The sequence below is a fragment of the Gorilla gorilla genome, chromosome 21, assembly GCF_029281585.2.
Source record: "Gorilla gorilla gorilla isolate KB3781 chromosome 21, NHGRI_mGorGor1-v2.1_pri, whole genome shotgun sequence".
NCBI lineage: Eukaryota > Metazoa > Chordata > Mammalia > Primates > Hominidae > Gorilla > Gorilla gorilla.
The window spans coordinates 44,127,566-44,148,018 of NC_073245.2; the positions used below are offsets into that span (position 1 = coordinate 44,127,566).

Below are 20,453 nucleotides of genomic sequence, written 5' to 3' on the forward strand. Positions count from 1 at the left end.
AAACTGACCCTGAGGGAAGGATGTGAGAGCAAGTGGTTTATTTGGAAGGTAATTCCAGTGAGCACTGACAGGGAAGTGGGGAAGTAAGACAGCTAAGGAGAGAAACCAGTAAAAGGTGCATCATCGACGGGTAATTGCTGTGGACAAGTGGGCTGAATCCCCCGGGGAATTCCTGGGAGAACGTAGAATGCACTGCAGACTTATCCTAAGTGAGAGATGAGAGACTTAGCGGATTTATCCACCAACTCCAGTCGTCACTGGTTGTATGCTGTTGGCAGAGGGTCAGTTCACTCTGGTGCTTCTGATCTGCTCCACATGCTGGCTGAGCAGACTCGGGGGGCCAGGGAAAACCCTCAGGTAGCATCGAAGGTGCTGGCAGCGGGAAGCTCTTTGATTTGCATGCACAGGAGTGGTGAATGCCAAAGGGATATGGGTGGACCACCAACAGTGTGTGCCACAGGTTATTTCTATAAAAAAATTAACAACTACATATAAGCATCCTTGCTCACGTGTTTCCTGGTAGAAATGCAGAGTACAAACCCAGGGTATAGAGCTAGGACAGGTTGCTGAGTTTAGGGTACGTGCATATTCGACTTTACTAAAAACCGCCCGGTGACCCTGCAAAGTGTGTTCTACCAGCAGAGGAGGAGTTTCCATTTTATCCCATTGTTGCCAAAACTTGGACCTTTAGATTTTTGCCAGTCTAATGTGTGTGACATAGTCCTTGATCGTTGTAATATGCCAAATTGCTCTCCAAAGGTATGTCCAATGTGCACCCCATCAGCATTGTAAGATAATTGTCATTTCTCCACATTCTTGTGAATATTTGGTATTTGTCTGATTTTTAATATTTTCTGCAAACTGATGGATTTTGAAATTGTATCTCTTTGTCGTTTCGGGTCTATTGCATATATTTTTAGTAGTTCATGTTGTCTCCTCTATTGACTTTTAGCTAAACCTCCATATTTTATCTTTTTTTTTTTTTCATATTATTTGTAGAGATGAGGTCTTGCCATGTTGCTCTGGCTGGTCTCAAATTCCAGGGCTCAAGTGATCCTCCCACCTTGGCCTCCCAAAGTGCTGGGATTACAGGCATGAGCCACCGTGCCCAACCTATTTGATATTTTAAATGGTTACTTTAGAGCAGTGGTTCTAAAAGTTTAAGCTCAGGGTGGGTCCCTTTACAACTTAAAAATAATTGTGAACCCAATTGACTTTTGTATATGTGGCATACATCTAACAATGTGTACCATATTAAAAATTTAAGCTGATAAATTTTATTTTATTTTATTTTTGAGATGGAGTCTCACTCTGTCGCCCAGGCTGGAGTGCAGTGGTGCGATCTTGGCTCACTGCAATCTCCGTCTCTGGGGTTCAAGCAATTCTCCTGCCTCGGCCTCCCGAGTAGCTGGGATTACAGGCATGCGCCACCACATCTAGCTAATTTTTGTATTTTTAGTACAGATGGGGTTTCACCATGTTGGCCAGGCTGGTTTTGAACTCCTGACCTCAGGTGATCCACGCGCCTTGGCCTCCCAAAGTGCTGGGTTTATGGGCATGAGCCACCATGCCTGGCCTAAGCTGATAAATTTTTAAAATACTTATTAATTCATTTGAAAAGCAAAAAAATACTCATTACATGGTAGCATAAACTTTTTTTTTTTTTTGAGACAGGGTCTCACTCTGTCACCCAGGCTGGAATGCAGTGGTGTGATCTCAGCTCACTGCAAACTCTGCCTCCCGGGTTCAAGTGATTCTCGTGCCTCAGCCTCCCAAGTAGCTGGGATTACAGGCCATCACGCCTGGCTAATTTCTGTATTTTTAGTAGAGACAGCCACCATGTTGGCCAGGCTGGTCTGGAACCCCTGACCTCAAGTGATCCACCTGCTTCGGCCTCCCAAAGCTCTGGGTTTACAGGTGTGAGCCACTGTGTTCGGCCCAACATTTTTGTGAGTTATAGTTATATTTCCCCACCAAAATGTACCGAGATGAGTAGTAGTCTTTTTACATTTTTGTGAATCTCTTTAACGTCTGGCTTATTAGAAAACATTTGACTTTCCAGATCTTCTGTGTTCAATCTGTTGTGATAGATTGTTTTGGTCAAAGGATAGGAAGAAAATCTAGCCTCACAAAGATAGTATTTGGAAAAGGGAAGACTTTGTGTACCCTTGAAAAAGAGTTGGGGACCCTGAGGAATACTTGAGACCACACTTCACAACCTATGGCTCTAGGGGATTACAATATGCATCTTTACCTTATCACAGTCTACCTTGAAGCATAATTACACCACTTCATGCACAACTAAGAACCCTACAGCAACACACTTCTGTTTGCTCCCCTCTGATCCTTTGTGCTGCTATTTTTGTCATATATTTACTTGTAAGTATGTTATAAACCCTTCATTACATTCTCACTATATTTGCTTTAAATAGCTACTTGAATTTTTTTTTTAATTAAGACATGGAAGAAAGTATTCCATATTTACCCCACTCATCATTCCTTCTGAATTTCCATCTGGTATAATTTTCCTGCAGCCCGAGGAACGTTCTTTAGTGTTTCTTATAGTGTGGATCTGTTGGCAATAAATTATCTCAGCTTTTATTTATTTGAAAATGTCTTTATTTCACTGTCATATTTTAAGTAAAGTTTTACTGGATATAGAATTCGAGGTTGATCTTTTTTTCTTTAAGCACTTGAAAGATGATATTCCTTTGTCTTCAGGCTTATGTTGTTTCTGATGTGGAGTCAGCTGTTCTTTTTTTTTCTTTTTCTTTTTTTTTGAGACAGAGTCTTGCTCTGTTGCCTAGGCTGGAGTGCAATGGTGCAATCTCGGCTCACTGCAACCTCCACCTCCCAGGTTCAAGGGATTCTTCTGCCTCAGCCTCCTGAATAGCTGGGATTACAGGTACCTGCCACTACGCCTGGCTAATTTTTGTATTTTTAGTAGAGACCAGATTTCTCCATGTTGGTTAGGCTGGTCTCGAACTCCTGGCCTCAGGTGATCCGCTTGCCTCAGCCTCCCAAAGTGCTGGGATTACAGGCGTAAGCCACTGCGCCTAGCCAAAGTCAGCTGTTCTTGTCTTCCACTCCCACTCTCCACCACCCTCACCCCCCTATGTGATGTGTCTTTTTTCCTCAGGCTTTTTTTTTTTTTTAAGACTGTTCTGTTTTTCAGCAATTTGACTATGGTTTACCTGGGTGTAGTTTACATTGTGTCTGTCTTGCTTGGGGTTAATTGAGCATCTTGGATCTGTGAGTTGATAATTTAATCAAATTTGGAAAATTTTTTAGCCATCATTTCTTCAAAAAATATTTTCTGTCGTATCTCTTCCCCATCTCTTTCTTGAACTTCAGTTATATGTATGTTAGACTGCTTGATATTATCTCACGAGTCACTGAGGTTCTGTTCATGTATAAATTTTTTCTCTAATTCAATTTGAACAATTTGAATTGGACTGTTTTCAAATGTACGGTTTTTCCTTCTCAATGCCTAGTCTCTTGTTAAGCACATCCATTGAACTTTCAATTTCAGATATTATAGTTTTCCCTTCTAGAATTTCCATTTGGTTCTTTTTTTTTTTTTTTTTTTTTTTGAGACAGGGTCTTGCTCTGTCACACAGGCTGGAGTGCAGTGGTGCGATCATGGCTCACTGCAGCTTTAACCTCCTGGGCTCAAGTGATCCTCCCACCTCAGCTCCCCAGGTAGCTGGGACCACAGGCACGTGCCACTATGCCTGGCTAATTTTAAAACTTTGTGTAGAAATGGGGTCTCACTGTGTCGCACAGGCTGGTCTTGAACTCCTGGGTGATCCTGCCACCTCAGACTCCCAAAGTATTGGGATTACAGGTATGAGCCACTTGGCCATTTGGTTCTTTTCTGCAATAACTCATCTATTCACACATTGTATCCATCTTTTCCCATAAATCCTATAACATATTTATAATAATTTTTAAATTTCTTCTCTAATGATTCTGATAACTGGGTCATTTATGGGTTTATTTCAATTGGCTGTTTTTCCTCTTGATTATGTATTACATTTCCCTGCTTTGCTATTGCATGTGTTATATTTTTAGAACTGCACTCTGGATATTGTATATGAAAAACAATTATATATAATAATTTTTTAGTCTTTATATACATATACATATATACACATACATACACACACTATATATATACATGTATATATATATACACACACACATATGTACACACACTTTATAGAGTATGCGAGCTCCTTCCTCTGACTAGCAGTTAGGTTTAGGGGCTGATCATTCAGATTCCTCCTAAAGCTGAGTTGAACATGGGTTGGGCTGCAGCTTTAATTAAATTGTGTGCACTCCAATCCAACCTCCTTCACTGCCGTCTTGAGCTTGTTAGTATTTGAGCTATGTGGGGCTGCAGTGCTGATTATTGTTTAATTTATTTTTATTTTTAGAGACAATGTCTCACTATGTTGCCCAGTCGGGTCTCCAGCTCCAGTTTTTCATCCGTCAACATAAAAAAATAGAGACAAATCTCCAAGTAAAAAGGTTTTATTTGGGAATAATATACAAGAAGTAGAACTGCAATCCAGGATGTCCACATAGACTAGGGCGGCCCCCAGCACGTCTGAGAACAAAGGAAAAGGTTAGGGTTCTCTTGGGGAAAGAGGAGATTTACGTAAGTTGTTTCAAAAGAAAGTTCATTGGCGCTAGCAGCGTTTTTTCTGAGAGCTGGCGAGTTCAGTAGCAGATTGGTGAGTGTCAGTAGTTGCTAGGTAGGACTTGGAGTCTCGGAGTTCTTGTTAGGCCCTTGCAGTTTTGGACTGGGCCTGAGAAACAGTGTCAGGCTAGTGTTCCTGTGTTAGCTGCTAGCTGCCCTTGTGCTGTTAGCAGTACTCTTGTCTCATGTGGTAAGCTGTGGTTTGGAAAATGTTCTTGTGAAAGTTCTTATTATCTGGCAAATCATGCATGAGAATCCTCCCTTCATGACCTTTCCTGGCTCTGTTTTTTTTATTTTTTTACTTTTTATTTTTTGAGATGGAGTCTCACTCTGTCACCCAGGCTGGAGTGCAGTGGCGGGATCTTGGCTGACTGCAATCTCTGCCTCCCAAGTTCATGCGATTCTCCTGCCTCAGCCTTCTGAGTAGCTGGGACTACAGGTGCACACCCCCATGCCTGGCTAATTTTTTTTTTTTTTTTTTTTTTTTGAGATGGAGTCTTGTTCTATCACCCAGGCTGGAGAGCAGTGGCGTGATCTCGGCTCACTCCAGGCTCTGCCTCCCAGGTTCCAACGATTCTCCTGCCTCAGCCTCCCGGGTAGCTGGGATTACAGGCATATGCCACCATGCCCGGCTAGAAGCTGAGAAAGGCAAGGAAACAAATTCTCCCATAGAGCCTCCAAAAGGAATGCAGCCCTGCCAACCCATTTCATTCCCTCTGACTTCTGGAACAGTAAGGTTATTCATGTATTTATTTATTTATTTATTTATTTATTTATTTATTTATTTATTGAGACGGGGTCTCGCTCTCTTGCCCAGGCTGGAGTGCAGTGGCACAATCTCGGCACACTGCAACTTCCATCTCCCAGGTTCAAGCAATTCTCCTGCCTCAGACTCCCCAGTAGCTGGGATTACAGGTGCCCGCCACCATGCCCGGCTAATGTTTGTATTTTTAGTAGAGATGGGGTTTTACCATGTTGTCCAGGCTTGTCTGGAACTCCTGATCTCAGGTGATCCGCCTGCCTCAGCCTCCCAGAGTGCTGGGATTACAGGCATGAGCCACTGCGCCCGGCCTGATTTTTTTGTATTTTTAGTAGAGACGCGGTTTCACCATGTTGGTCAGGCTGGTCTCCAGCTCCTGACCTCAAATGATCTGCCCACCTCGGCCTCCCAAAGAGCTGGGATTATAGGCGTGAGCCACCTCGCCCGGCCCCCTGGCCCTATTTTGCCAGGGTTTGACACAAGTGATTCCATTTTGAATCTGACAGCTTTCACACACCACTAATTATAATGTTAGCTCGAGTTTTTTTAAGATGCTTTTATCAAGTTGACGAAGTTCCTCTCAGAGTTTTTAAATGAATGAGTGTTTAATTTTTGTCAAATGCCTTTTCTGCATCAATTGATATAATCATGTGATTTCTCCATTTTAGTCTGTTAATATGACTGATTACATTGTTTTTGTTGTTGTTGTTTTGTTTTTTTTTTTGAGACAGTCTCTCTCTGTCACCCACACTGGAGTGCAGTGGTGCTATCTTGGCTCACTGCAACCTCTGCCTCCCCAGTTCAAGCGATTCTCCTGCCCCAGCCTCCTGAGTAGCTGGGACTACAGGTGCCCACCACCACGCCTGACTAATTTTTGTATTTTTAGTAGAAATGGGATTTCACCATGTTGGCCAGGCTGGTCTTGAACTCCTGACCTCAAGTAATCTGCCTGTCTCAGCCTCCCAAAGGGTTAGGATTACAGGCGTGAGACACCATGCCTGGCTCATTGATTAATTTTTGAATATTGAACCAGCCTTGCCTACTGGAATAACCTCCGCTTGGTTATGGTGTATAATCCTTTTTATATATTGCTGAATTCTATTTGATTGCATTTTGTTAAGGATTTTTCCATCTATATTCATAAGGGATATTGGTCTGTGGTTTACTTCTTGTGTACTGTCTTTGGTTTTGATATCAGGTTAATACTAGCTTGGCCAAATGAATTTGGAAATTCTCCCTCCTCTTCTATTTTCTGGAAGAGATTGTGTAGGATTGGTGTTAATCCTTCTTCAAATATTTGGGGAAATTCTCCAGTGAAACCACTGAGCCTGGAGATTTCTTTTTTGGGAGGTTTTGAATTATGAATTCAATTTCCTTAATAGCTGTAGAGCTATTCAAATTACCTATTTCATATTGGATGAGTTGTAGTAATTGTGCTTTTTGAGGAATTGTTCCATTTCATCTAAGCTGTCAAATGTAGGTGTGTAGAGCTGTTAGTAGCATTTCCTTATTGTGGCTGTGATACCTGCGGGCTCCATAGCGGTAGCCTCTGTTTCAGTCCTCATATTGGGTAGTTGAGTCTTTCCTTTGTCAGTCTTGCTGACAAATAGGTTTGTAGATTTTATTGATCTTTCCAGAGAACTTGCCTTTTATTTTACTGATTTGCTATAATGTTTTTCTGTTTTTGATTTTATTGATTTCCAGCTCTCCTCTAGGCCCCCTTTAACATCACCCCAGAGTGGGAGGGCCACTTCATTACGGCCAGGTTGGGGAGGAAGTCCAGGCTCCACACATGGTCTCCACTGCTGCAGTGGGGTGGGAGGCTCATTACCGCCTGGCAGGGATGAAAGCCTGGCTCTGTCTGTGGCCTTCTCTGACAGCACCGAGCAGGGGTGTTGGGTGCCCTGCTGCAAACTCAGGGGAAGTCTGGACTCCCTACTCGGCCTTTCCTGGCATCACTGGGAGTGGGCCACAGATGTGTTCTTGGGGGTCCGGCTGGAGTAGAGCAGTGATTGCCCAAGTTCTCTGTCTGGCTAGGCCGCTCCTTTCTTTGTCCTTTGGCCAGGACGGGGTGCTTTTGTCGAAGCTTTTGTCATCTATGCCCATTGGCATTTCTGGGTTGGTGGCTTTTCATCTCCATATCTGAACTATATGAGACAAAAAGGAAACCCAGGGAATTCACCACCATGTAGTTCCCGTGGTCCTGAAATCCCCAGCCAGTCTGCCTTCTTCTCTATCTTTCAGTCTTATATTTGTTTTATAGATAGTATCTTGAGTTTTCAGTTGTATCAGTAGGAGGAATAGGAAAAAGTACATGTGCTTCATCTTCCCAGATGATTGCCAGGAGAGGGCTTTGCAAATACTTATCGTTTCATGTAAGGATTAGTCATAGCACATGGAAAGCAACCAGACCATGCCTGGCACATAGTAGGCTTGGATACAATGATCGTTATTTTTCAATGATTTGAAGATTCTGTAATTCTCAATCTGATTATGTTAAGTGTTATCATGCTCTAATGCTAAATTCTGAAATACAGTGTGGAACTTTCCAGGTATGGAACTTGACTTCTCTTCCTCCTTTTTTCCTCTCCTTGCGCCATCCTAGGAAAATCATTGATCCTGAGCAAATGTTCATTGCCTTGTCTTGCAGAGAGCAGAGAGCATCGATCCGGTTCAAGACCACCCTCATGAACACACTCATGGACGTCCTTCGCCACAGGCCAGGATGGGTGGAAGTGAAGGAGTAAGACCCTCCCCCCAGCCTTGTCCCTCCTTCCCTTTGTCTCACAGGTCCTTGTCTTCCTTTGTTTTTCTCCCAGTTCCCCTGGGTGGCCACTGGGACTTGTCCCAAAGTGGCTGTGACATTTATTTAGCACCCACAATGTGCCAGGCACATTATCACTATCACCTCTGTCTTATTTAAGCCTTCCAACTAAACCGTAAGATAAGATTATGTTCAGAGTTAGGAAACCAATTGCTTAAGGTCACACAGCATTGTAAGCATCAGAGCAGGATTCAAACCCAGGCACGTTTGTGTCCTGTGGTTTTCAGTAGAAACTAGGAATGCAGCTACCACAGACCTGTGGCCTGGATCCTCCAGTGACGGGTCCAGATCAAGGACTGCTGTTCCCTGGCCACTTGCTAGTTCTGTGACTTTGGCCTGTAAGCCTACCTCTCTTCTTTCATGCTGGCCTCTGGGGATACTGATTGAGACAAACCAGCATGTGATGCCTGGCACAGAGTAGGTGCTATTAGCTATGGCTAAGGTTTGGATGTATGCAATGGAAACCCAAAGTAAAAGAGGCTTCGACATGCTAGAAGTTTATCTGTCTCATTGAAGTCCATATGTAGGAAGTTCAGAGACGGTAAGGGGGCCCCACAGAAATGTGGGATCCATCTGCTTCTGTCTTTCCACTCTACTATCCCTTAGGTGAGGTCCTTGTTTTTCATAGTCCAAGGTGGAGCTCCAGTCTTGCTTTCACATTCCAAACAGCAGAAGGTAGGCAGGAGGCAATAAAAGGCATAGGCCAGGTGCAGTGGCTCACACCTATAATTCCAGCACTTTGGGAGGCCAAGGCAAGAGGATCACTTGAGTCCAGGAGTTCAAGACCAACCTGGGCAACATGGCAAGACCCTGTCTCTACAAAAAATTTTTTAAAAAGTTAGCCAGGCATGGTGGTGTGTGCCTGTAGTCCCAGCTACTTGGGAGGCTGAGATGGGAAAATTGCTTGAGCCGAAGAGGTCGAGGCTGCAGTGAGCTGTGATCACACCATAGCACTCCAGCCTGGGTGACAGAGCGAGACCCTGACTCAAAAAAAAAAAAAAGAGAGAGAGAGAAAGAAAAGGCAAGTCCATCCCTTGAAGGACACAACTCAGGAGTCTCTCACAGCTTACTGGCCAGACCTTAACCATGTGGCTAAACCCAGCTACAAGGGAATCTGGAAAATGTTGTGTTTTTTTTTTTTTGAGATGGAGTCTTGCTCTGTCGCCCAGGTTGGAGTGCAGTGGCACAATCTCGGCTCACTGCAAGCTCCACCTCCCAGGTTCACGCCATTCTCCTGCCTCAGCCTCCCGAGTAGGACTACAGGTGCCCGCCACCGCGACCAGCTAATTTTTTGTATTTTTAGTAGAGATGGGATTTCACCGTGTTAGCCAGGATGGTCTTGATCTCCTGACCTCGTGATCCGCCCTCCTCGGCCTCCCGAAGTGCTGGGATTACAGGCGTGAGCCACTGCGCCTGGCCGAATCTGGAAAATGTCGTTTTTATTCAGGGAAATACAGGCTACATTTTCCCAAGTAAATGCTGAAAATTCTTTTACTGTAGAGAAAGGGGAGAAGGGATAGGAGGGGTAGCTGCCCTGCTGCGTGGTGCTCAGGAAATATTTGCTGCTTACCATTAGCTAAGTCTGCTGGACACTCTAGCATTTTGCATGCATGACCTTTTAATCATCCCAACAAATCTTTCAGGTAGGTGTTATCATCATCCCCATTTTACTAATGAGAAAACTGGGCACAAAGTAGTGAAAATGCCATGTTTGAGGTCACTCAGCTTGTGAGGGCTTGGGCTGGGATTTGCATCGAGTCTGCTGTCTGCAGAGCCACAGCCTCATCTTATAGTGGCTTCTCAGTGGATTGAAGCAACAAATGAGCAGATGTTATGAATCTGTGATTCCCACTGCTTGGGAAGGCTTTACTAAATCATCCCATGAAAAATTAGGAGTTGGCTGTGGTGCAGGTAACTCAAGACACCAGCGTCTTCTCTTTAGGGCTTTGGGGAATATTACAACAATGACAGTGATATTGAGGATGTGGTGATGGCAGCCTTTGTGGATTTGCCTTCTTGGTTCTCTTGTGATCATGCTAATATCCGCACAGGGTTTCCTTCCCTGGATCCAGAGGAACGGGTGTCATGAAAGGTGCTTGGGGGGAGTTGGGAGGAGAGTTAGAGGAGAGTGAGGTGACTAGCAGGTGGGGGTGGTGTAGGGGAGAGACAGCAATGTCCCCATCTGCTGTGTGACCTCTGTCCACTCCCTGCCCCTCTCCTGCCTCTGCTCAATGGGCAGGGGAAGAGAGTCTGAGGATTTGTCTGGTGCTAACGGTGTGGGAGCCCAGAAGCAGGATGCTCCATGGCTGGTCCCAGATTGTCTCAAGAATCCTTAAATCAGGAAGGGCCCAGAGGCCAGGGCCTTTTCCTTCAACACAGCTCTGTGAATCCAAGGCCTCATCCTTTAGGACCTAAGCTGGGTCTGGAATTTCCAGACAGAATCAGGTCTCAGTTCAGACTGCCAACCCATCAGGTCAGTTTAGAACAGATGTGGCCAGAGCTGTCCCTTCCCTTGCTTCCCTCTGAGAAAGATACACAAAGCCTTGGAACTATAGCAACCATACTGTGACCCCGACACGATGAGCATGAGGACACGTTAAGGATGGCAGAATGGATACTTACCTGGCAGGGGAAATGCCATGATTGGAAGGAGGTTTTCTCAGGGCAAGGCTCATGTATTGCTCTCCCGATGTGCTGACCCCTGCGATTTTCTCCAATGTGGGAAACTCGATTGCGTAATTTATGATGGTCGGAGACTGGGAAGGTGGAAAGAACCTGGATCTCCGCTGACCTTGTTAAGAAGCAATTTGATGTCTTCCTGGGTGATTTAAGAGCAACTTGATTGTGACAATCATGAAAATGGTGTGCAAATGAATGAACTTTTGGTATCAGAATAGAATACAAAATCCACACGGTGGTCTACAAGGCCCTGCTTGATTGGGCCCTTCCCAACTCTTCAGTTTGGTCTCTGACTTCTTTCCTTCCGCCCTGGCTTTTCTTAGTGTTCTTGAACATGCTCTTCCCAACCTCAGGGCCCCAGTCCCTGCTCTTCCCAGTGCTAGAACCTTCCCCATTGCTTTTGACTAGGCTGCGCCTCCTTATCCTTCAGATCTCAGCTGAAAGGTCCTTCCACAGGGTGACTCCACCCAGCGTAGGTCCCTCAACTACCCCGCCTCATGGCCTCTACTGGATCACGTGGCGGCTCACTTCACAATTCTTTATTATAGAGTTGTTTCCTTGTTTATTGCTAATATTCCCCACAAGACTGTGTGCACCACCTGGCAAGGTATTCTGTTTCCTCCTGTTATCACTGGCATCCAACATGGTCTCTGACACAGAGATAACCTCAACACATACATGTTGGAAGAAAAAAATATATAAAATCTTTTTAATTTTGATAAGTCCAAAAAAGTGTATGTATACAATTTTGTGTCTTTTAGCATATTCACAAAGTTGTGTAATCATCACCACTTATTTTTTTCCCACATACCTGCTGTGTCAAAACCACTATCTAATTCCAGAACATTTTCATCATCCCGGGAAGAAACCCCATACCCACTAGCAGTCACTCCCATTTCTCCCTCCCTCCAGCCTCTGTCTTGGGCCTTGTCTCTATTTATCTATTCTGGACACATCATGTAAGTGGAATTATACAATATGTAACCTTTTGCCTGTCTTCTTTCACTTAACGTAATGTTTTCAAGGCTCATCTATGTAGCAGTATGTATCAGTACTTCATTCCTTTTTGTTTGTTTGAGATGGAGTCTCGCTGTGTCGCCCAGGCTGGAGCCCAGTGGCTCGATCTCGGCTCACTGCAAGTTCTGCCTCCCGGTTTCATGCCATTCTCCTGCCTCAGCCTCCTGAGTAGCTGGGACTTCATTCCCTTTTATGACTGAATAGTATTCTGCTGTGTAGGAGTACCACATTTATTTATCTGCTCATTAATTGATAGGTGTTTAGGTTATTTCCACCTTTGGGCTGTTATACATGATGCTGCTGTGAACATTCATGTATGAATTTGAATGGAAATATGTTTTCACTTTTTGTGGGTGTATACATAGGAGTGGAGTGACTGGGTGATATGATAACTCTATGTTTAACTTTTTAAGGAACTGCTAGACTTTTCTGAAGTGGCTGTGCCGTTTTACATTTCTACCAGGAGTGTATGAGGGTGCCGATTTTTCCACATCCTCACCAACTCTCATTATTATTCATCCATGTATTTACTTATTTATTTAGAGAAAGGGTCTCTCTCTGTCACCTAGGCTGGAGTGCAGTGGTACAATCACAGCTAACTACAATCTTGACCTCCTGCGCTCAATGATCCACCCACCTCAGCCTCCTGAGTGGCTGGGACTACAGGCACACACCACCATACCTTGCTAAATGTTTTAAGTTTTTTTTTGTAGAGATGGGGTCTCATTATGTTACCTAGGCTCATCTTGAACTTCTGGACTTGAGTGATCCTCCTGCCTCTGCCTCCCAAAGTGTTGAGATTATAGGTGTGAGCCACTGTACCCACCCTCACATTTATTATGGCTATCCTAGTGGGTATGAAGTGGTATCATTGTGGTTTTGATTTGCATTTCCCTGATGGCTAATGATTTTTAGCATCTTTTCATGTGCTTATTAGCAATTTATAAATCTTCCTTGAAGAAATACCTATTGCCCATGTTTAAATTTAGTTGTCTCTTTATATTCGAGTTATAAGAATTTTATCTTATAAGGGTATTCTTATATATGATTGGCAAATACTTTCTTCCATTTTGTGAATTATCTTTCCTCTTTCTTGACTGTGCCTTTTGAGGTAAAAACTTTTTCGTTTTGATAAAGTCCAATGTACCTATTTTTTCTTTTGTTGCTTGTGCTTTTGGTATCATATCTAAGAAACCATTGCCTAATCCAAGGTCACAAAGATTTACTCCTATGTCTTCTTCTAAGAGTTTTCTAGTTTTAGCTCTTACATCTAGATCTTCGATTTAATTTTTTATATGGTGTGAGGTAGGGGTCCAACTTTAATATTTTAAAATACTTACTTTTAAACTTTTTTATTTTGAAATAACTTTAGACCTACAGAAAAGTTTCAAAAATTGTACATAGCTTCCTCTTTTAGCAGTTTTACCACCTTTCCCTGTTAGCAGCTTATGTAATCACAGTACATTTGTCAAAGTCAGGACATTAACATTGATATATTACTGTTAACTAAGCTGCAGATATCATTTGAATTTCACCAGCTTTTTCCACTAACATCCTTTTTCTGTTCCAGAATCCAATCCAGCATCCCACTTTGCATTTAGCTGACCTTTTTTTACCTCAAATATATTTCAGTTCCTTGGTCTTTATTTGTCTTTCATGCCCTTGACACTTTTGAAGAGTACATTTTGTAGCATGTCCCTTGAATTGGATTTGTCTGATGTTTTCTCATCATGAGGTTATGCATTTTGGCAAGAATACCACAGAAGTGATGCTGTGCCCTTTCCAGTGGAACTTATCGGGGGTTTGTGATGCCGATGTGTCTTATCACTGGTGACAGTACCTTGATTGACCATTAGATTAAGGTGGTGTCTGCCAGGTTTCTCCAGTGTAAATTAACTTTTTTAAAAATAATAAGTATCTTGTGGGCAGATACTCTGAGACTATGCAAATATCTTGTTCCCAACAAACTTTCACACAATGGTTTTAGCATTTTTTGATACTTTTTTTTTTTTTTTGAGACAGGGTCTCACTCTGTCGCCTAGGCTGGAGTGCAGTGGGACAATCATGGGTCACTGCAGCCTTGACCCTCTGGGCTCAAGTGATCCTGCCACCTCGGCCCTCTGAGTAGTTGGGACTACAGTCCCATGCCACCATGCCTGGCTAATTTTTGTATTTTTTGTAGAGATGAGGTTTAACCATGTTGACCAGGCTGATCTTGAACTCCTGGGCTCAAGTGATCCTCTTGCCTTGACCTCCCAATGTTCTGGGATTACTGGCTTGAGCCACCGTGCCTGGCCTTTTTAAAGGATTCTTGCCTAAATCTATTTTTATTACAATAATTGCAAAATGGTTACTCTCTGTCATTCCTTCTACATGTATTAGGTGGCATTCTTCTGTAGAGAAAGTTTTTCTCTTCCTGTCCCTCATTTAATTATTTAGTATCAGTTTGGCTCATTATTGCAGTCTATCATCTTGCCTAGAGGTTACCACACCTAGATTTTCCCAATAGGAAGCTGAGGCCCAGAGAAGAGGGCAAGGTCACGTAAGTGCCAGTGCCTGTGTTGACTCCTGGTCTAGTGCTCCTTGCACTGTGTGACATGGCTTGGTACAAACATCAGGGTGGAGAAAAGGCAGGACTGGGCATCTAGATGAAGCCCCAGCCAGCCAGCCGGGAATCTGTGGCACTATGGTGTCTGAGGGTTTATAGAGCACACGGCCATTTCTTTTTTTTTTTGAGACAGAGTCTCACTCTGTTGCCCAGGCTGGAGTGCAGTGGCACAATCTTGGCTCACTACAACCTCTGCCTCCTGCATTCAAGTGATTCTCCTGCCTCAGCCTCCCGAGTAACTGGGATTACAGGAAACTGCCACCACACTGGGCTAGTTTTTGTATTTTTTTAGCAGAGACGGGGTTTCACCATGTTGGCCAGGCTGGTCTCACACTCCTGACCTCAGGTGATCCACATGCCTCGGCCTCCCAAAGTGCTAGGATTACACGCATAAGCCACCGTGCCCAACCAGCACACGGCCACTTCTCCAGTGGGTTTTCCATCAGTTCTTGAAACCATTCTTCCGAACCACTGTGCCTGGGGCACAGCCACAAGGAAGGTTTGGAGAAGGACCAGGCCCCAGATTTTCATGAGTAACTTAGGACAAAATTTGGAAACCATAGATTTCTGGTTCCAGTGTCATTCCATTACCATGTGCTTCACGTCACAACATCTGTGCACGGTGTGTGCACAGATGTCCATCTCTGGACATGTCTGAGCTCAGTGAAAGGCTGCTTCTGTCTGCCTGCCTTAAAGCCCCTCTGCACATAGTGTGACATTCAGGAGAAACACCAACCCAGCAGCCACAAGGAGAAGCAATTTAAATCTTTAGTTCTTTGAAAATTCCAGGCCGGGCGCAGTGGCTCACGCCTATAATCCCAGCGCTTTGGGAGGCCAAGGCAGGCGGATCACCTGAGGTCAGGAGTTTGAGACCAGTCTGACCAACATGGAGAAACCCTGTCTCTACTAAAAATACAAAATTAGCTAAGCGTGGTGGTGCATGCCTCTAATCTCAGCTACTCTGGAGGCTGAAGGAGGAGAATTGCTTGAACCCGAGAGGCAGAGGTTGCGGTGAGTCGAGATCATGCCATTGCACTCCAGCCTGGGCAACAAGAGTGAAATTTCGTCTCAAAAAAAAAAAAAAAGGAAAGAAAATTCCAAAGGGATCTCCATTTACAACACAAGGCCCAACTGCTTGGCCATTGTTCCAGTTGCTATGGCTGTGTAACAAATCCCAAAACTTAGCTGCTTAAGACAGCATTGCATTAGGCGCAGGGCTCCTGAGTCAGGGACTCTTACAGGACACAGTGGGACTGGCTTGTCTCTGTGACATTGGGGGCATCAGCTGGGAAGAGTCCAGATCTGGAGGTCACTTGGTGGCAGGAGTTGTCTGAGGGCATCTGACTCACACGTGTGGCAGTCGATGCTAGCTGTCTGTGGGGATCTCACTAGGGCAGACAGCAGAAGAAGGTTCTCATGGGTTCTCCTTGCAGCCTCACGGCCCCGCAGCCTCTGGATAAGGGATATAGTGTAGGAATCTTTTGGAACTACAGTCTGCCCCTGCATCCTCCCCATTGGTCTTGTTCAGGGCCTCTTCCTTCATCATCCCAAGGTGATGGTGATGTCTCTTCATTTTTCTCCATTTCTGCCTCAGACCTCCTCCAGATGTCTTTTAAAACTCAGCCTACTTGTCTATATTAGAGAAAAGGTGTGGGGAGAAAGGGAGACAAACCAAACACCTTTTTTTTCTTTTTTTTGAGATGGGGTCTCACTCTGTCACACAGGCTGGAGTGCAGTGGCATGATCTTGGCTCACCACAACCTCCACCCCCCTGCTCAAGTGATTCTTCCACCTCAGCCTCCTAAGTAGCTGGGACTACAGGTGCATGCCACCACTCCTGGCTAATTTTTTGTGTTTTTGGTAGAAATGGGGTTTCACCATGTTGGCCAGGCTGGTCTCAAACTCCCAAACTCAAACAATCCATCCACCTTGGCCTCCCAAAATGCTGGGATTACAGGTGTGAGCCAGCACGCCCAGCCCCAAACACCTTTTAATAGGAAAATGGATATCCTGTGGTGTGTTCACCCAATGGAATGGGAAATGGCAGTTAGAATGACTCGACTCCTATGTATCAAAAGGATCGATCTCCAAAACAAAAGTTTGGTGGGAAAAAAGCATGTTGTGAAAAGAAACAGACAGGAGGGGTTCTAACCACAGAGCTTGGACTCTGGAGCCTGAGGCCTGAGTTCAAATCCTGCTCCGCCACTTACTAACTGCATGAACTAGGTGAGTTTCTCTGTCTGCCTGCCTCCATTTTCTCATCTGTAAAATGGGTATAATAACAGAACCTAACACTTCAGGTTGCACTGAGGATCCGTGAATGAATATTTGTGAAGTATTTAGAGCAGTGCCTGGTACATGGTAAGCAATAAGTATTAGTGTTAGGTTTAAAATCATGACAAACAACGCCATGTGCCATGATGCATGGATACACACATATATACATGATGAAACTATAAAGCCACTGCAGGCCGGGCACGGTGGCTCACACCTGTAATCCCAGCACTTTGGGAGGCCGAGGTAGGTGGATCACCTGAGGTCAGGAATTCGAGGCCAGCCTGGCCAACATGGTGAAACCCCATCTCTACTAAAAATAAAAAATTAGCCAGTTGCGGTGGTGGGCACCTGTAATCCCAGCTACTCGGGAGGCTGAGGAAGGAGAATCGCTTGAACCCGGGAGGAGGAGGTTGCAGTGAACTGAGATCTCGCCACTGCACTCCAGCCTGGGTAACAAAGTGATACTCCGTCTCGAAAAAAGAAAAAAAAAAAAAAACCGCTGCATAGAAATGATAACACACCAAACTCAGGCTGATGGTTTCCTTTGCGGCAGAACAGAAGGAGATACAATCAGGCAGGGATAGACAGGGGGCTTCAGTTGTATCTGTACTTTTTTACTCAAAAATAATTGTGAACAATCATGATGGTGTTTTATTTCCTGTGGCATCTTTTTCAAACACCTCCTCCCCACACCTCAGCTCTGGCACCCAGATTTGGTAGATTGGCCCGGTTTCCTCTCCCTGGCATGGTGGTGGAGAATGGGATCAGAATTTGGAGCCGGCAGAGCTGGATGTGGGTCCTGCTGCTGCCATGTCCTCAGTGAGCAAGGCCATCTTGCCTTAGAGTTCTGGGGATGATCCAAGATCACCTTTGGGGGCTGCTCTGAGGATTTAGTGAGTGGAGAGTTTTGTGAACTGGGAGGGGCTTGCAAAGGTTAGCTCATTCCACTGCGGGCTGCAGGCGTGGCAACTGGCAAGAACAAGTGAGGCTGAGTGGCTGTCACACCACAGAGAGTCATGGGGACTGTGGTTTGAGGAGGGCGTGCCCTGTCTGAAGGGGTGGCTGCTCCTCAGCCCAGCTAATAGGTGCCAGGAGGCACTCTGGGCTCAGTGATAGCTCAAGGGAAGCCAACCACCTGGATTTTTGTGGGAACATTTCCCTGGCTTTTGCTCTGGTCTAACAAAGCACATGTAAGCCAGTGGCACCCGTGGTCACCTCCAAGAGACTCTAGAGGGACACACTGCTGTGTACCCTTCCTCAAGCCCCCTCGGCAGCACCTCCCTGGGCCCTGCAGTGCCAAGGTCCTCAGATCATGACCTTTATCCCCTCCCCCACCCCACCCCCAGCGAAGGGGAGTGGGATTTCTACTGGTGTGACGTCAGCTGGCTCCGGGAGAACTTCGACCACACCTACATGGATGAACATGTGCGGATCAGTCACTTCCGGAACCACTATGAGGTGAGCTGGGCAGGCGGGAGGGACTGTGCCAACCAACTCATGTCACTGGGTGTGGCCATGAGCCGGAGCTGGTACAAGGATCAGAACGGAAAGTGTATTGGAAAAGTGTATTAGAATGTGGGATGCAACGCCGAATGGGAAGTCTGCGGGCTAGACCTATGGAGAGCCAAATGGTTTCAGGGTATAGGGATCCAAGGCCTGAGGACTGGAGGTCACAGGCTGGTTGGAGTTTCAGCACCAATATTTGAGGAGAAAGATGGTTTGAGGGTGCAAGGTCTGAAGGGAGAGGATGCATGAATGATTATGGTGATTTCAGGGTGGAGGCAAGCTGAGAAGTTCGGGGTCTAAAGATGGGAAGGAGGTCTAGAAGGGACAGGACTGGAGGAGGCAGTGGTGGGAGATTTTTAAAGGTTAGTGTAGCTTAGTGGTTGAAAGCATGATTTTTTTTTTTTGAGACAGAGTCTTGCTCTTGTCCCTCAGGCTGGAGTGCAATGGCATGATCTCGGCTCATTGCAACCTCTGCCTCCCGGGTTCAAGTGATTCTTCTGCCTCAGCCTCCCAAGTAGCTGAGTAGCTGAGATTACAGGTGCTCACCACCATGCCCGGCTAATTTTTGTATTTTTGTTAGAGATGGGGTTTCATCATGTTGGCCAGGATGGTCTCGAACTCCTGACCTTGTGATCCGCCCGCCTTGGCCTCCCAAAGTGCTAGGATTACAGGCGTGAGCCACTGCGCCTGGCCAAAAGCATGAATTTTGGAGTCAAGACAGGCCCTGGTCAAATCCTGGGGCAGTGCAGCACATTCGTTGGATAGCTCTGAGCAATTGACTTAATCTTTCTAAGCCCCAGTTTCCTCATCAGTGAAGTGGGGATAATTCTTGACTAGCAAGCTCTTTCTGGGTCAAAGTTACTCTTACTGCTGCTATTTTGTGGGCCAGAGCATGGAGGCTGCAGGGTGGCTGGTGGATGTGTGGGGCTGGCAGGGGAGCGGGGCTGTGAGCAGGAGCTAATGGCCGCCTGTCCTTCCCCCCACCCAGCTGACCCGGAAGAACTACATGGTGAAGAACCTGAAGCGGTTCCGGAAGCAGCTGGAGCATGAGGCAGGAAAGCTGGAGGCAGCCAAGTGCGACTTCTTCCCCAAAACCTTTGAGATGCCTTGCGAGTACCACCTGTTTGTAGAGGAGTTTCGCAAAAACCCAGGAATCACCTGGATTATGAAGCCTGTGAGTGCCCAGTGCCAGGGGCTGGGTGGGAGGGAATGAGTCCCAGGTGCCATAGCAGGGATCAGGTGCAGACACTGCCTGGGAATTCAGCCTTAGATGCTGTCTGCCTTCCCGAAGGGCCAGCTTTAGCTCCTCTTCTCTGCAGTGTGTGGACCCAGCAGCTATGACTGCCAGCATAGAGTAGGTGCTCAATGAGTGTTTATTGAATGCACAAGTGATGTTTAGGACGCCAGGGCAGGGAATTTGGAACCTGTCTTCCTGACATGCCAAGTGCTTTACCTGCGTTACCCCAATCCTCACAGTGACCCTCAGGGGAGGGATCAACAGCCCCATTTTAGCAATGAAGAACTTGAGGCTTGCTTATTCAAGCATTTCACAAATACTTACTGAGCATGTACCATGTGCCAGGCACAGACCTAGGTGCTGAAGACACAGCCCTCAGCAAGTCAGCCTGGGTCTGTGCCCTTTTTGCAGGCAGACAATAAGCAAACAAAGGAGACCTATGCAGTTGCAGTTGTGCTGTTATTAAGGAGAATGGTGTCAGGAGAGGGATCCACAGGAGGCTCTTCCTGGCTGGGCAGGCTTCTCTGAAGAAGTGGGAGACTGGACTCTGAGGCCTACCCCCTTGTTCAAATACTACTGATACACTTACTAGCTGTGTGGCCTCAGGCAGCTTACGCACCTTCTCTGTGCTCCAGTTTTCCCATCTGCAAAGTGGGATTATTATAATACCTATCACCTAGTGTTAGGGGACTAAATGAGTTAACTCAGGTAAAGCACATAGTAAGTACTCAATAAATGAGAATTGTTATAATAATCAGAATTAGTATTGAGCTGCAACCTGAAGGATGCATACAAGTCTGCCTGGAAAAAAGTGGAGATAGGGAAGAGCATCCTAGGCTG

The 20,453-nt window shown here is 45.5% G+C and overlaps 1 protein-coding gene and 1 pseudogene across 3 annotated transcripts in view; both read left to right on the forward strand.

Annotated features, from left to right (window-relative positions):
• Positions 1-20,453, forward strand: part of TTLL9 (tubulin tyrosine ligase like 9) — a 75,779-nt gene that overhangs the window by 19,559 nt on the left and 35,767 nt on the right. For all 3 annotated transcript variants that reach the window (XM_031004827.3, XM_055373275.2, XM_055373277.2), the window contains 3 exons: positions 8,116-8,208; positions 18,217-18,328; positions 19,365-19,550. In XM_031004827.3, coding sequence (XP_030860687.1) covers positions 8,116-8,208; positions 18,217-18,328; positions 19,365-19,550 — 391 coding nt within the window. The remainder of the gene's footprint in view (positions 1-8,115; positions 8,209-18,216; positions 18,329-19,364; positions 19,551-20,453) is intronic.
• On the forward strand, positions 10,904-11,076 carry LOC115931796 (uncharacterized; annotated as a pseudogene).